The sequence below is a fragment of the Apis florea genome, unplaced genomic scaffold, assembly GCF_048593485.1.
Source record: "Apis florea isolate Af1SG1 unplaced genomic scaffold, ASM4859348v1 contig_3780_pilon, whole genome shotgun sequence".
In the NCBI taxonomy this organism is placed as follows: Eukaryota; Metazoa; Arthropoda; class Insecta; order Hymenoptera; family Apidae; genus Apis; species Apis florea.
Window position 1 is genome coordinate 95,574 of NW_028256850.1, and position 18,695 is coordinate 114,268.

Consider the following 18,695-nt stretch of genomic DNA (forward strand, 5'->3'; position numbering starts at 1 on the left):
TAATACAAATTACGATTACGAATATGCTGTGCAATGAATAAACAGACATTAGATAGTTATATATTTATAATTTTTTTTATAAAATTACGTAATTCCACGCTAAATTCATATACGTGTTCAACGTTATAAACGGATGAACTAAACGTACGTTCAAAAATTGATCATTCGTAAAATATTCGAGCTTTCAGTTTGCAAATCATTCAATCTGTATGCGATTACAGATAGTGTAGATTGCATTGGAAGCGTTGCATACAAAGTAGTCTATCTTTATCCATGAATTTCATGTAAACATTTTTTTTTTCCCGTCTAAAATCTTCAATCCCAATAGAATTAAATTTAAAGTGTTAATAAAAATTTCAATAAATTGTAACGTCATTCAAATTCCCAATTTCAAAAATTCTAAATCCAAATCTCCAATAATTCCCTAATAATAAAATTCTAAATCCTTTTCAAACTTTACTTCTTCTTCCTTTCTTATAAATCCTAAATTCTAAACGAAAAAAAAAAAATATCATCTAATAACGAAGTGAAAAGAGAAGAAAAGCAAAGAGAGAGAGAGAGAGAGAGAGAGTATCTTCTCGTTTACCTTGTTCGTTTTCACGGAGAAATAGGATCAAGCGAGGAGGATTAAACGGGTGAACAAGGAAAATCCAGAAACGTATTTAGCATCGTTGATCACGATCGTGAGAAGCCTCGATGTAAATGCGTATCTTTTTCCTCCGTTTTTGTTACACCCGTGGTACAAATTGCAACGGTGGGCCATCTCCTTCGCAATTATTGTTTCACAATGAAATTTATCACGAAAGTTTTTAAAGGCCGGGCGAAAAGTGAGAGGGGCCTCGCTCGCTGTTTCTTATTCCTCTTATTTTCGCCGCCCAACTTTTCTAATTAATGATAATTAGCCCGCAGCGGGGAAGGGGGAAGTTTTTTAAGAACCGAGATAAGAAATGGAACGTACGTAAACGGGATTTATACGCGGCCATTGTTCCACTGCCATTGTTCTGATATACGATCATCTGGCCGATTTCCTTTTCTTTCTTCCAATTTTTTCCTTCTGCCTCTGGTTTCATGAGTTTAATGGAGGAATGTTTCGAGAGATGGATTTCGTGTGCTTGATGAATCATGCTTTGTTAATTTGTTTGAATTAATTGGAGACGTTGAAATGGAGAGATTTTGCTATTTTTTTATTTTTTTTTTTAGAGTATCTGAGGATGAGATGAGAGATTCAGAGCACGGTTCAAATGTTTAAATTAGAGTGTGAAAGGAAGAGATTTTTTTGATTTTAAGAGATTAAATATGGTGCTGATAAGTACAAATAAAAGTACAATAAAAAGTAATGAGTATCTTTCTGATTTAGATACAAAAATTTAATGCATGGCCGATTGTAATTTTATTTAATGTAAATTCTCGTTTCATATTGCTTTCAAGTATAAGAAGAATACAATAATTAAAAAAAAATAATACAGGGATGTATATACAGGGATAATTATGTTGTATTATTTTTTAAATAAATATCGAATCAATAATTTATTATTGATTAAATCGATATTGAATGGTAAATTGCAAAATTCATTTTGCATAATCTTTTCGTTTATTATAATAAATATTGTATGTTAAATTTAATTAAGCAAAATATGATTAAATATTGAATCTTACTTCCAAATTTTTATCTCACAGTTAATTAGCAAATTATCATTTTCAATAAAATCATTATAATTATCATATAATTCCAATTAAATTAATTAAATTAAACTATTTATGATAATAAGAGAAAATAAAATTACAATACGGTTTGAAATACTTTCTTTCTTTTTTTTTTTTTTTCATTAAATAAACGTAAATATTGCAGTAAATTTATGGAATATAAAATAGATTTATTTCATTCATCTCTGGCTATGCTTGAAAAATATCTTGATCATCTCTTATTATTATTTATAAACTTATTTAAATCCATTTCGATTCACATTAATAATAATTACAAAATTACGAATTCTCTTTTCTCAAAAAAATCTCAATAACAATCTATATATTCGCGTATCCTGAAGAAAATGAAAACAAGTAACTCAAAAATCAACTAACAATTAAAAAAAAATTTGAGCAAAATCGAACCGAATAAAAATTCACGATTTCCTCCTCCACTATCCTCTTACTTTGAATTAGTTTCGTCCAAGTTGAACGAACCTTCATCTCAACCCATACGCGTTATTTTCCAATATTAAATTAAAGCATCGTGAACCGGTTTATTCGACACCGAGTTCTCTCGAGTTACGTGTTATCGCGAACTTTCTCCGCTTCTACGCGAAACGATGACAAAAGGGTTGTGCAAGGTTATCGCCTAACCCGCGAACCTTTAACCCCCATCGCAATTACACTTCCACCTCGAACTTTTCTTCTCGTCTCGGCTTTATCCCGACTTAAGAAATTTAATTAAAACAAAAAAAAAGGAGAGAAAAGAAAAGAAAAGAAAGAACCAACCAACAACTGTGCATCCTTTAATTAGCGATCTCGCCTCTCTCCAAAGAGAGTAAATAATTTATTATTCCTCCTGAAAATTCCATCCGCGGTAGCCACGTTTCCTCGTTTAAGAAATAAACCTAAAGCCAACCCCCTTTGTTTTTTCACTCTTACTCGGCGATATTTCCCCCGAGCGCCGCGCTTAAATCCCGCCGATCCCTCGGCCAAGAATGAAACGCCCCCCTTTTTCCTGTTATTTTATAAAAATTCCTGTGTCGGTCGGCTGTTTGAGCTGTCCTCGTTGCCAGGGGATGTTTGCGAAATTTTCACGGAAAGGAAAGGATTCTTGGACAGGAAGACGGGGGAGGCGGTTAATTAGTAGGACAGTCGTGTAATAATAAATAAAGGGTTTGCTTTCAAAGCGGAACGAAAGATTTAAATATCTGAGGTTTTATCAACAGATGCAATTTGGAGGGAATTTCCGCTCTGGTTAGTTACGAGGAGTTCGTTGGAACGTTCGGTTCGGCTAGTAATTTTCGTGAGTATGAGGAACAAGGCAGGAGGGGCGGTAAGGGAATAATCGAGAGCGGAGTGGAAAATTATTGTAAGCGAAGAAATTCTGATTAAGTTTTCTTACGACGTTTATTGATCCGGTGAAATGTTTTTCTTGTTCGAGTTTGTTGACCGACGATGGAAATTTCAGCGAGTAATAAAATGTGTGGTGTAGAATCGAGTAGAGTTTTTCTTATGATTAATGTCGTAAGTTATTCCTTCATTTTATAAAAATGAGCGTTTGAACTGTCGTTTCAACTGTTGTTAAGGCACGTTTTCGAAGTTTTCAAATTTTCATGGAAAGGATTCTAGTGAAATTTTTTTTTTTTTTTTTTTTTCATGTAAGTTGATTGGACGATGCTTGGATGATTTCTGATATGGAAATAATAGAATTTTTCGTGATGGAGTTTTTATGGAGTTAACGTTGTAAGATGAAATTGGTTGGTTGATGATAATAATATCAATTGTCTTTTTTAAATAGATTGTTTATTGCATATTGTTAAATATTTTAATAACAATCAACCTTGAATTGAAAGCCTTGAAAAAAATTTCTTTTGATATTTTTAACCCTCTTACCTTCTTTGAAACTGTAAACCGCTTTGAAAAGTTAGTTTAAAATACAGTTGCTTCAGATTCCAGTACTACTAACTGCTAGCTACGTACTATTGTGCAAAGTTTGTTTTAAAACCGTGCTTATAAGATCTTATTTGGAATTCAGAAAAAGAGAAATATATCTATGTTACAATAGGGAACGAGCTTGAATTGAAATTTCAAGTTTACATTTAAGCTGATTTTTGAATTATTGTTTCCTTACGTATCATTTCATTATGAAACTTTACATTTTCGAAAAGCGTTCTTTTTTCCTTTCCTTCAATTAATTCAGAAGATATTTCAATTAATTTCTATTTTTTAATTTGACACGCTCGAAAGAGAAATGATAACTTTTATTCTATTTAACTCAAGATTACCTATATGCAAAAGCAAAAGATTTTGACGTTTTACCAATACTTTTAATTTTTCAATATAATGTATTCTTTCTTCTGTTGAAATTTGAACGAATGCCAATCATAACAACAATTTAACATTATTTAAATTAACCATAGAGAGAAGATGTCGATATTTTTAATATCTCCGCTGATTTTTACTTCCATTTTCCATTAACACTTCGACATTGGTAAAGTAAACATCGAATAGTAAATGTTAAAACTCGCAGAAATAATTAAAAATTTCGAATACACGATTTATCAGCAATCGCTGAAGAATAAACTCCCCCTTCCCAGATAAAAGAAAACAGAAAGCGAATCGAAAATCTTGGCCCGTTCAGAAAATAAACTGGATCCAGTTTTTAAACAAGGAAATCGAAAAAGGGGGGTGGAAAATCCGCCGATTGCGCGGAAATTGGAGGTGCCGCGTGGCATACGCCGCTCTTATCTCCCACTCGTTTCTTCTTCTTGCTCCTGGCATCCGTTTTACCTTTTGTTTCTTCTGAACTTGGCTCGTAATTACACGATTCTCGTTAAAGTTCGTCCGCACGAAACATTTGAAAGTAAAAAAAAAAAAGAAAGAAAAGAAAAAAGAGGAGGGGAGAGATTGAGTCGAATGAATAAAGAAGAAAGAAGTATCGAAGGAAAAAAAGAGAAAGAAAAATTGAGTGAATAGATAAGCGAAGGAGAAAGAAACGGATATCGAGCGAAGGAAGGAAAAGAAGGATGGAAGAAAATCGAAGCTTTTTTTGAACTAACCAACTCCTCACACGAATGCAGAGAGAGAGAGAGAGTTAACCGAGTCAAGGCTAAGCTGGTTTGGATTAAGTGAAACACACTACTTCTTTCGAGAGATGTAGCTGCGAAGTTGGTTAATAGAATTCATAAAGGAGGAGGCTTGATAAATGTAGGATTGTCGGGCGATCGTTAGCGAAGTAGGTTGGTCGTTTCGAGGGGAAAGTGGCGATTGTTTGCGTAATATACGATGACTCGTTTTAATATTGGAACTCCACTTGTGTGCGTTATATTGCTCTCTCTCTCTCTCTCTCGTGTCAACGATTTTTAATTCCTTTTTTAATCATGTTCGACACCGCGTGGTGGTGTTGGAAATTCTATATAAAGGAAAAATTAATATTTCGGAATAATTTCGAGATTATCGACACATTTGTAAAATTGAACAATACTTAATATCTCGTTTGTTAAATATCGGTTCACGAAATAATTTCGAATTAACGGGCCCTCCGGTATCGACTCGTTTCGCTCGAGAACAAGAGAGATTTTATCGTTGGTGAATTATTATTGCGACAAAACGCGGTATCTAATATCGTCCAATTTAATAAACAACCGCGTGCACATTAAATTTTAAACAATATTCAATGCTAAATATAACTTGGAGGAACAAAATAAGAATCTTAATTGCAAGAAGCGTAATATTTTCTTCTCGATCGACAAAAATTCCTATATGTTCGATCATATCTTCAGATCTTTCTCCTTAGAAAGAGTTAAAAATAATGTAATATATATATATATATATATATATATATATATATATATATATATATATCTGCATCGAATTCGTTCTCTCTCGACAAAGGAGAGGAGAGGGAAAAAAAAAAAAAAAAGAAGAGAGCAATACAAATCTTCTGAATCCAAGCCGAAATGAAAAAACGACGAAAACCAAGCCCGTGTCCGCAATGGCGTCAGTGGTTTCGTCCTGTGAAAGAAAATGGAACAATATAGGTGGACCCGCGCGAGCAGCCAGGAAATTTCGTATTCGCCGCACGCGGTTGCCTTTCGTCATTCATACCCTCGTGGACAGCCGTATGGTGGAACAAAGGCTGGCTGATAAAATGTTGAAATAATTAATGCGACCCATCAGGGGTGAGTCTCGCGGGTTTTTCGGCATCAATTAGCCTCCGATAATCGAGGCTAAATCGAATTCACGTCGATTGTTTCGATTGTTTGCCGGGTTATATGTTTTATTAATAAGGGACGTTTTTTTTTTTAAAGGGATAAATTTATTTTGAAATAATTTAATTTCTTTCAAACGATTGCATAATAAATATGTTGAAAAGTGTAAATAAGTATTATTCGTAATCGAATGATTTATTTAACATTTGGCGGGGATAAATTATTTGTTATCCAGGAGAGTGAAAATAAAACTTTCAAATTTTCAAATTTTTTTTGCTGTATAGGATTTTATATTGATAGTTAAATTTGCAGGGACGAGGAGATCCAATTATCGAAGTAAAAAAGTAAAAATCAATTCGATGATTGGAAAGATATTTTGGAAATTGTCGTTTTGACTAATTATATTTTTTTTTAATAAAGTAATTTAAATACGAGATAAATTAATTAAAATGTAGACAGTTTTAAAATCTGATTCGAAACACCAAAATTTGAATTTATAGTTTGCTTTCGTTATTCACCTTCGTGTGAATGTCACCCGTGGCTTTGAACATTTTGTCTCGGAATCATTTAGCTCAGTGTATTACAAACGTTCTTCCGTCTCGGTTCGACGGAATAGAACGTAATTCTCCACTCGCAACGATAAATTTAACGATCGATTTTCGGATATTAATAAGTTTCCATATTAAACACAATTTCATAAGCAAGGCAACTAAATGGAACTAAAGAGAATTTAATAATTAATTATCATTTCCATCGTTCGATCCTAATTATCCTACAGATTCCATTTCCGTATCCAAACTTCGTTGCATTATTATCCATCCGGGTTAATTGACCGAATTCATGGACATTTGGGTTCCAGAATAAGAGGAATCGTAATCGATCCAAAAATTTCAATTATAATTTGTATTATCATTCCACGATTCTCATCATGGGCATCGTTATCATTATTTGTTAATACAAATTTCCTTTTGTTCCTCGCTTTAATTAAAACCGAATAAATCGTGCAAGAAACGTGTAAAAAGAAATATATGGATTGTTAATCCATCGAAGAGGAGAAGGAGTGAGATAATTTTTTATATATTAACGGCAAAATAATTCATAATATAATTGACATTTAATGATATAGATTCAAAAATATAAATTTCCTTTTGAAACGACTATTTGTCAAAGAGTTAATTCAGAAGAGAAAAATTATGAGCGAATTGGATACGAACATTCTATGCGCTATTAATTATGAAAAATATTAATTTTATATGCAGTGAGTATCTCTTTTAATAATGGTATTTGTATATTATTATGGATATGTAATCTTGAAAATGATAGATACATTTTCCATTATTAATTTATATATGTGTACGTACAATGATTATAAAAAATATTCGCGCACATTATTTTATCATGTTCTATATTTCGCCAAAAAATAAATTGTACGAAATATGTCTAATTAACGTGTTGCGTGAATACGCTATAAATACACACGTTGTGCGAATATTTTCGTAGCAGCTATAACTTTTTAAATGCATTTTTCGATCATTCTCCAAAAAATAATAAATGCAATTTTATTTTTATTAAAAAATTGCCAATAAAAAGATGAAATATAGACATATCTCGATTTTTATAGGAACATTATCCAGCTACACTAGAATTTACGAACAATTCGAGGAAATTACAAAGGGTACTGTAAATTTAATAAATCGTTATTCACGTTGTTTAATATGTACGATATAAAATTGCGAAGAATATCGTTTTGATAAATGAACGCATTTCATCCAAGTATTGGACAAGTGTCGACAGTTTTGATATACATCGATGGAAACAAGAAAGAATATATATATATATATATATATATATATATATATATATATATATGAAAAATATTTCTATATAAAGAGAGCGAACGGGGGGGGAGGGGGGCATTGTTTCAGAAAATGTGGTCGAAACTGAACGGACATATAATTATCGATACGTATCAATCATACGTGTCACCAGGTCGACGCTGGTCATTGTTTCAACGCAACAATTTTCTGAACGTAAACCGGCCGTGATGTAATTCGATTATTCTAAAGAGCAGGATTCATGACCGTTCTCGCATTCCCCGTCACGGATTAACGAATCGACGATCGGTGGTGAAACGAATCAAACGATAATATTGCGCTTGCAAATATTCGGTTGGGATCCATCCTCGACAAAGAATGAGATATCGCCTGCTTCTCTGCCCCCCTCGCACGCCATTAATCGTAAATAATAATTCTTTTGTCGAGATTTAACAGTGTGGCAAGTTTTCGTTTGTTCCAGAAAAGATATCACCGATAATCGTTCGTTTCATTCGATCAATCTTTCGATCCTTCTCGCGATATAAATTCATTATTCATTTCCTTTATCTGTTCAAAAATTTTACTCTCCTTTCTTTTTAATCGCTCCAAAAATCCATCTAAAAGTCAAACGTGAAATCGAGGAGACGATCGAAAGAATTCGAAGAACAAAATCTCCTCTCCATCCCCTCAACCATCCTAAACGCGGGCCAACCAGTCACGTCCCAATTAATCCCCCCCGAAAACTTGGAAGAAAACGGCGTTGAATTTCCGGGGGGAAAGGCGCGAGAGGGGAGGCCGTGACGCGGCCACGTCGCAAATTAACAATCGCACGAACGGGAAGCTTAATAGGGGCTAATGAATTCCTGAAAGCAGCAGGCTGTGCGCCGTTTTTCCACGAGTCGTTGTGGAAAGAGAAAGGCGGAGAGAGAAAAAGTGTACTCGGCGATATCACGTATTCATCGGCCCTCGCCTCGTTCGCGGTCTGAACCGTCGTCCGATTTTACGGCCGATTCTCGTGCGCCTTGGCTCGGCTAACTCGATCGGGGCGAGGCGATGCGAGACTCGAGACGAGGCTGGCATACGAATCCCCCCTAAAACGGTTCCCGTTATCGTTTCAGAGGAGGATTCGTCGCGGCCTCTTCTTTCTTTCCAGAGTAGGAAAACCGTGGATGGAACTACGTGGGAAGGGAGGAGAGGGGAGCAAGTTGGTGTACGTGGCTGTGGTGCAAGGTTTGCGCGTGGATGGCTTTGATTCGGAGGATTGAGAATCGAGTTTGATTGCGGGCTGTTTGAGAAAGGGTGCGCGAGCGTGGTAAGTATGGCGTGGTGGAGGAGGGTGGAAGATTGAATCGTAATGTCTTTATGCTGGGTGAAGTTGGATGGATTTGATTCGGTTGGTGGTTTTATTTGGTGGTGGATCGATGATTGATTGTGCATTATGGTTTAAGGAATGTTTGGAGATTATTATTGTATGATGTATCTTGTGATCATGGATCGGGAGTGGAACAATTTGAAAGGCAGGTTTCGTATCGCCGCGAGGTGAATGGGGAAATGAGATGAATAGCAATGATCGATTTGTGAGATGAAATTTTTAAACGAACGGTTTAGGAAATTTCTTTATGTTCAAGTAACGTGAAAACTAATTTTTTGTACTTTAAATAAACTAATTTTTCTAAATAATTATTATTATATAAGAAAAATTGAAGATCAGATACGATTTGTATTATCTTTGGATACCAAAATGTCAAAGCAAACGTACAAGTTAAATGTTGATCGAGACTTTTGATTTTCCAAATTTTCTCCTCTTTTCAAACAATATTTAATAACGCGTTTAAATTTGTCGATAACAATGTATAATAATCAACATCGTGTCTACTTGATATCAAGAATCGTTCGGGATCTTTAATTTCATAGAGTGCTGTGTCTTTTAATCAACCTGCCCTTAATACGTGTTTAACCTGGCGGAAGTTAAGGATCGTGAAGATAGTTCTACACGATTTCACAAGTTAAAGCGAAGAGTACTCGACGCACTCTATTACGTCCTTTGAAATGGGAAAATTAGAAGCTCTCAACGGTGTGGGTACAGCGTTTCTTAGTTGTAGAAAATTAGAAGTTCTCGACATAACGCTAGATTTCTTAGTTTGCGGAAGTTGAAAGGTGTTGACGTAACGCTGTGTCGCTTCATATAAGTTAAATCTAAAGAGCACTTCAAGTACCGTTGTGTTCTTCAACTTTTCGAACACCTGAGCGTCTTCCTCTTCTTCGTTTGAACTTGCATGCCCTCTAGTAGTAGTATTAGCCTCGTAAGTATCCTCCAAGTATCCGATCGATCTATACAATTTCCAAGATGATTCTAAAATTTCCCAAAAATTAGCTAGATTCGTCTTATCGAATTTAAAAGTTTTAAAATTTTTAATTCTTGTAAGGAAGTTTATTTTTTTTTATTCTCCTAAAAATAAAAGAATAAGTATCAATTAGGTGAATATTATTATCGTTGTTCGAATATTTTTATTGTAAATATAAAAGTACGTTGTATGATCTCTTTTTTAATACAGTTAAGAACAATCGATAAGAAAAGTATCTCGATTTATTTAGAAAAATTATAAGAATATTTGCAAGGGATAGAAGAAATGTCTATTATTTTAATATTCTTCGTTTTTCTATTGTCCCAATGAAATTTTAACGTCCATTCTTCGTATCCTCTAATTAATCCTCTAATTTTCACTCTTGTCACTCCCCTGTTCTTGCAACTGCACAAACACCACAAATATCATATCCATATCCACAAACTAAAATCAATTATCCTTAATAATTACTGATTAAATAGATAAATAAATTAATCGTTCGTGACACGGCAATATATAATATTAACTAATATTAATTATCTTATTTTTTTTACATTATCGTTGTCAAGATTTACGTGATCCAATAATAATCGAAAATTACCAATATTATCCGTTTAATTTCATCTCTAATAATGCATATATATAACATCTAATATTAATCTTTATTACAATTCTCGCATGCATCATGATATAATTGAATGATAAAAATAAAACTGTATCAATATTATCCATTTAATTTTAATTTGATGATGGATGATATTAATTTTGGATTAATGGATTGGAAAAAGTGGATCCAAGATTCTTTAGCACAATCAGGACCAATGTATACATTTAACACATTTTAATGAAACGTTGGAACGATACTTTAATTCTCGAGGAAAAGGAAAATTTTGTAGAGAAGGTTATTACTTTCACTTAATGTACTTGAAGATAGCATCCTTAACCATTCGCGGGGGAGGAAGGGAAAAAAAAAGTATTTAAAGTTGGAAGTGTAATTTACAATATTAATCGGAAAAGTTTCGAAGTAAACTTTTAACGGGATGAGTAAAAGAGGAGCAACGAATGCTTCTTCGCTAAAGAATTATAAGGGAAACGAGGAACCTGAAGAAAAGTGTAATGGATTTGACAAGAAGAGATTATTTTAACAAATAGTGAAATATTAAATGAGTGTCTCAAAAATCCATATAGAAAAAATTACGTTTGATCGCTGTTATCTGTAACGTTTCAAATTCTGACATTTTGAAAATAAATGTATTATATCTATTTTATAAAAAATAAAGAACTACATAAAAATATCTGGATCAGTAAACTTGGATCAGCATCTTGGATTATTTTATGATATAAAATTCTTTTCGTCAAAAACTACAAAAACAAAAGTGTTGTAATGATTGATAAATCGTTGTGGTATATATATTGAAAATTGAAAATTTTAATTATACAACACACATTCGAGACCCATTCTTAATTTGTTTCCTTTAGAAAACACATATGTACATTTTATTTAAATGTTTGACAAATTATATCTCGCAATATTTGAGGGAACATAAAAATTTGACTAATAGCTTAATAAGCGGGTTTAGAACGATATCTATAGTCGTAATCTTGGCTTGCGTTTATAAATGCCTCAACCATCCCTGTGCACGGCCCATTTTCTATTACGCACCTGTTATTATTTCCTGTTTCTCCCTTTTCGTGCATCGAATTGAAGTGATGCGCGGCGTTTCCCATCGCATGCTCCTATCAGCTCTCCTAATTGGAGTTAGTTGGACGAGAACACGCTAATTTTCTTTAGGATAGACTGTGGGCTGGATGAATCATGATCCGAATGCGCGAATTTTCGACGTTAATTCCAGTAGGCGAATTGGTGGGTAATTAATAAGATCGCGTGATGCACGGGAATAATTTTTCCATCGCGTTTCGCTTGTATAAGTATAATCAAACGCGAATAGATAATTTTTCTTACATGCCTCGATTCGTTAATATTTTAAGACCAATTTCGACACGGAGATGAATTTTATTCAGGGAATAATCTCTTATAATTTTTTTTCCTGTTCAGTATGATACAAATAATTTTGAAATCTAGGCAAGATAGAAAGGTAAATTTTTAATATTTATAAAGTAGATTTGGATATCTATTTGAAATTGACAAATAATGAATAATTGGGAAGAAAAATGAAGGATAGTTTTGTTTTGGAATAATTGAGGATCTAGAAATAAATTGTGAAATCTTGTTTCGAGTAATATATGCGATTTTCGTAATCAGAATTATCAAAAGTATATTGTTGAGAGCCAGAAAATTCATTTATTTTTTTTATTGAAATCGAATAATCTAAATGATAATAAAAAAGAAAGATAAATATTAAAATCATTATTTGATTTTTGTTCATCGGATTCTCCGTATTCCAGAAATACATTTCCCGCAAATTCATTTACAAACAATTATATCCAATTGGTTAACAAACCATCATCAACTCGTCAAAAACAATCCGATTTGCGGAAACGTATAACCACGCAAAATCCCACATCGTTCGTTAAAACAATTACATTTCTCATTAAAAATCCCTTTATTTATATCCTTCATTAATCCCGCATATCTAAATCACGAGAATAATCGAACAAACGAAACCAATTTTCATCGAAAATCCATCACCTTTTGTCTATCTATAATTAAAACGAAATATGAGTATCTCGTCATAAAGTTGCATACATTTTATATATATAATTATTATATATATAATTTATACACTTTCTAATCTCGGATAAAATTTCTTCTATAATACAATATTTTATTATTTTTTCCTATCATTTATAAAACATCTTTCGTTTCATTCTTGTTCGATTCTCGAGCCACAAATCATACCTGTCAACATTAAACAAATATCCTTAAGCGCATGCTCTCTTGACTTTTCACGCCATAACCCGATATCCTAACCTCAAAAATTCTCTGGAATTCCTTCGTGCTCGATACAAACCACGCGAACAGGCCGCATATCTCGAGTGCACGGAAGGTGGCTCGAAAAATTTCACGTAACCGGAGGGATATCAACGTGGACAACCGCATCCACGAAATGCGAGCGTGTTTGCGTTTCTAAGCGTCATGCATATAAAGAGATTGGAACGCCACCTCGTGTCGCCACGAGGCCGTTCTCTTTTCGAGTTGCACAGGGGGAATATATATATATATAGAGTGTAACGTTGGATCTCACGTATTCCCAACCAGGATCAACTTTTCCCTTCCCTTTTATATATATATCGTTTATACCTTTTTCCTTGTATATTTTCCAAAGTCCTGTTTCCCCCCGTTTTCAGCGGCTTCTTCCTCTTTTTGTCCTAGATGCCCCTTGTTTCCGCCACCTCCTTCCGTTCGCTACCCTTGCATTTGCAAGAAGATAAGTCGGTTCGTGATGCCTCGTATTTCCGTTCTCCCTTCTTTCTTCCAAGAATAATTCTTTTTTTCCTTTTCACTGTTACCATTCTTCTTTCGTTTTAATCTTTTCGATTACGTTCGGATTGGGAGAAATTTGAATTGATGTATTTGTTTTTTTTTTTTTTTATGGTATCGTGAAAAAGAAGGATTTTTGATTTTAAACGTTCTTAATTATTAATTATTATAATCTCATCTATATGCAATGATATTAGAAACGATATTGTGATTACGGCTCTATTTAATTATGTTTTTTTTTTAAAAGTTTCAAAATATCCATTATTATTCGTAGTCATACTTGTTGATTAATAAGAGAGAAGTATTCAAGTGAATAACAATTGTCTTCTTCTCTACACCTTGAGCGTTTTTAGTTTTAAGGGTCTCGCTGTGAAAGGAATAACGATGCTACTCCAATTTTCTCATGCATTCCTCTAGCATGCTTCTCTCCTTTCTTTCTTTCCTTCCTCCCTCGTGTACGTACTTATTACATACGCGCGCCCTTCATTCTTATACGTATATTGCTTCCTACACTTTTAATTATGATGACCGCAACAATATACAAAAGTTCTAGGAATTTATAAATATCGTATTAACAATGATTTATACAATCTTTCGTACAGGAGAGAATAAGAGAGATTGTTAAAAATTTTTTTTCAAAAAATTGAAATTCGAATAATCAAATACAATTTGAATTCGATTATCGAATATGAGTGGAGGAGGTGTTATAATTCGTCGAGTCATTAATATTATCAATCGATAACGATAAATTTCCAAAAGAAAATCGAATAATCCCCGTTCCAAATTCCTTTCCAATTCCCAATCTACACATATTTTCTTGCTTGTTGCAATGCAAATATCCCATTAAATACTGAATTATCACAGTCGGATACAAAATCGATTAGAAATTCATTAAATCAGAAATTATTTAGCGCCACTTTCTCGTTCTATCGTTAAAACTGCACACATATTCTCTTGCATACACCCACAATACGCGTTAAAATCGGCATAATCAATTCTACACAAGATGGTTCATTAAATATTACCATCTCATTTTATACCATTGATAACAAAAAAAAAAAAATTCAAACATAATTAAATTATTATGCAACAACACTCTTCGTTTTTTATATTTTATAAATTTTACAAGAGTTAAGATATATCTTAAACCAATTATTTTTGGTTGACATAAATGAATCAATAATCATTTTCACAAAGAATATCAAGTGTGTATGGATTGTAAAGCATTTTTTCATTATGCGTAACAATGAGAACAGAGATGGCAATATCTGGTGAGCCACCCTTTATGTTTCGACGCGTGCTCGGTTCACACGGAAACAATTCGAACTCGTTCTATGATGTTCGACTTTCACCAAACCTATCCTCCCCCAATCCTTTCCCAACAAAAGAGACGAATTATTGGCCGAACGTGAAGATTTTCTCTGAACTTGCCGGTTCGGTGCACGGTATACGTCACCGGAAATACAAATACGAGAAAGGTCAGAGCGGGATAGGAATAAAGTGGTCGGTGAAACGAACCAATCTCGAAAACGCTTCTTCACTTGCACACAATGTATCGATTGTGCGCAGCCAAGCAATGCCACCGATTGTCGACCATTTTTCCCATTTTTTCTCTTTTTTTCTCCTTTTTATTTTTTATTCTTTCTTTCTTTTTCTTTTTCCATTTAGGTAGATAGATACGTATTTTGAGTGTGTTTTATTGATGCAAGTATAGAATTTGACTTGAGATTTTTAGAAGGTTTTAATGTAAAGGTTAGAGGATTTTAGTGCTCAGAATTTTTTTTGGTCGAGATTCGTTAATAATGAGCATAATAATGAGGTTCGATTTTTAAACACCTTTGAAGATTTGAATATTGAGATAAAGTCTAGCTGTTACGATATATCATCGCGCAACAATAAAACGTAATATAAATATAGCATTATAATAAATTAATATGATACTTAAATAAGCATTTTTCAAAAACGTCTTGTCAAATTTAAATATGGCAACATTTTCGTATTTCCATAATTCTAAGAAACATATTTGCGAAGGACAACTATTCTCAAGAGTAACATTCTCTTGAGTCTCTTAAAAACTGACATTCTAATTCACCTGTGAATCGTTGCTTACAATAAAACTGTGTTAAAAATACCACTCTGCAATACAAATTTTAAACAAACGTATCTACAGTATATATTCAAAATATTGTTGTTGCATTTTGATCCTCAGGATAAATAAAAATTCATATAGAAGCAAGAAGAAGAGAGACAATCTCTGCGAAACTGATAAGCCTTTGAGGTTTTAGACTTTCCATATTATCATCAATATTCATTAATCATTGAAATCCTTTCCGCCATACTCATTGTTTATTAAATGAATAATAACAAAATGATCCCATCTCGTAAAATAATATATATAACATCGTAATGGAGAGATCATTCTGGATGGATGAGAGGAAGAAACGTCGAAAATGAAGTTATCCTTACAACGAGGTGAACACGATGAAAAAAAATTAGAAACGAGTGTGCAAAAGACGATGAAGAGAAAATAGAAAATTTCCTCTTTCGAATTTGCACGAGGGCAAGGAGGGCGATCTTATTATGGCGAAAAGTTTTTCGCGAAGGGGGTGCGCATAACGAGATAATCCTTTCATGGAACAACGTTACAGCGAAAGAAGCGGAGTAACAGAGTAAATTGCACGGTGAAATTCGAAGCTGGTAGGCGGAAGTTGCGTGGGTGAAGTTATAATTGCGTGATGTTGTTGCTTCGAATTAAAAAGGTTCGGACGCGAAAGGTAAACAAATTTAATCTCTGCTCCCTTTCCTCCATTTTTTTCTTCTTCTTTTGTGGCGTCCCTCGTAAATTCAATCCTCTCTGATAATAAATATTTCCACGTGAAAATTAACGAAAGACGTTTCCCTCCCTTTTATTCATTTATTTTTTTCCTTTCTTGGAAACGAATATATTTCAATAATGATACGTCGAGATCAAGTGTGATATTATTTAATTGAATTTCGGACGATTTCTTTTTCTTTTTCTTTTTTTTTGTGGAGGGTTAGAAAGAGAACTTTACTCGAGGAAATTCCTGTCAAAGAAATTTCCCTTGGGTTCTCTAGGCAAGGCGGGGGGTGGGTTGGAGCAGGGTTAACTTCGTGAAACATTTTATATGCTCTATGCTAGAGTTCGCTTAATAGTTGGATGGTATATTGAATCGAATCGATTGAATTCGTGTTAACTAACGCGATTGTCCCCGTGGTATAGAATTCGAGGCAGATAGGAGATCGGTTTCTCTTGAACTCGATAGAATTTGGTTTTTAAACCGTTACGCGGTACAAATTCACGCTCCAAGGAGCAAACGTTCCTGTAATTGCTTTTCCACTGTCGTACAAAATTTAAAAACCACTGTATGAAATTGGATTATTGTTTTCTTCTTCTCTTTTTTTTTTTTTTTTTAATGCGAATATTATTCCTTTTGGAATTTCAAATATTTCAATCTTTTTTGAAGGAATAAATATTCAATTACGTGTAAAAAATGATCGATTGTATATGGAGATAAATCCAGTACTGTGAGATAGAAACAATGAGATAAGGATTTTATATTAATATTATATAATAAATAGAGTGCATTGAGTTTTCAAGCGGTTAATCTTGTTTGCAAAATTCTTCTCTCCGTTAACAGATTGGATAAAACTGGATAATCTATAAATTTCACAGCATAATATTTGATAAAATGCTAATTCAAACATAAATATTTAAAACCTCGATAATTTTCCTACAAAAACTAGGATCGAGTTTCATCGACATTAAATTGTCGATGAAAATTCTCTTTAAAATTGAACAATCGACAATTTTTTAAATTTCAAGAAGAAAAGACAATACAAATTTACACAAAACATTCTTCTTTACACTTCATTAAGAACTTCCAAATACTTCATGAAATATTCATCTCTTCTCCGCCCCCTCATCCTAATTTCTTTACATGCAAACCAGACTTTCTTAAAACGAAAAGAAAAAGAGGGAACTGAAACTAAACGTTGCAGGCGCATCGCTGCACTCGCGGAAAAATAAGGTCGCAGATAAGCCACGTTGTTTTACAAACAGGAAATGCGATTCCTTCCAATTGCGTGACTCACCCTCTTCCCTATTTTTCTTTCTTTCCCATCCCAAACGCTTCTGCCCCCTCTTCTAAGACACAAGAAGAAGAAGAAATAATATTTCGATTATTTTTCCATTCTATTGTCACAAAAATAATAATTGGAAGAGTTAAAACTTTCTGAACTCTACTCGATTAAAATTCTCTTTATCGCGTCTATGAAAAGAAATTTATGTAATAATAATTAACACAATGATATTTATAATAATCATGATTTATAATAATGATATTTATAATTAAAACCAATGAAAAATCTTTGGTGTCGTTGATGGTTGGGGGATTATAATGAAGTGGTTAAAAATCGGTGTAGGAAGTTGGCGAGCGTGCAGGCGGCGTTAAAATGGCGCGATATACGATTGTTGACCACCGAACGAAAAGGTGCGAGTTTCTCACGCGATTTCTAACGTTTGATACTTACGATTCGTGTTCCAGGATGGCGCGTACGCGAAGGAAAGCGATATGGATGGGCTGGGACTCTGCCCTTACGATCCAAGGCACAACAGCACTGCGGTATTCGTCGGTGAGTTACAGATTCCAATATATTTTCGTTTATTTATTTTAGAGCGTGAAATATATCGCGTGAAAACGTTCTTCCCCGCTGTAAAATGTTATATATATATATTCAGGTATTCAGCTTCTTGGAAAATTTCTTAAATCTAGATCGTGCGATAGGGTTAGATAGATAACGTTTCTGTGAAATCGTATTAAATACCGATTATTTTACGTGGAATTTATCCAATAAATCGTGTACAATGGCCGTAAGAATTGTTCGCACGTGTATTTATTTTTCCAAGAAAGTGGTTCTTTTCACGATGGTTCGTTAAATTTTTGTGAAATCGTGTAAAATTATTAGTACTTGGAGGTAAAGTTGATATAATAGTTTTTATAGATTCGTATATATTTTCTTTTAATCCTCTGATAATAATCTTTTGTATAAATTTTTTCGTTATAACGCGATATAAGAAAAGTGGTGTGTAAAAATTAAGATTTTAATGAAAATGATTCTTCAACGAATCTACTTCAGAATTCCATAAGTGCACATTTTGTTGAGTTGATACAAT

The 18,695-nt window shown here is 33.4% G+C and overlaps 1 protein-coding gene across 1 annotated transcript in view; it reads left to right on the forward strand.

Annotated features, from left to right (window-relative positions):
- LOC147656398 (semaphorin-1A-like) overlaps positions 1 to 18,695 on the forward strand; it is a 144,128-nt gene that overhangs the window by 91,330 nt on the left and 34,103 nt on the right. Inside the window, exon 3 of the mRNA XM_086915415.1 lies at positions 18,067 to 18,154. Coding sequence (XP_086771541.1) covers positions 18,067 to 18,154 — 88 coding nt within the window. The remainder of the gene's footprint in view (positions 1 to 18,066; positions 18,155 to 18,695) is intronic.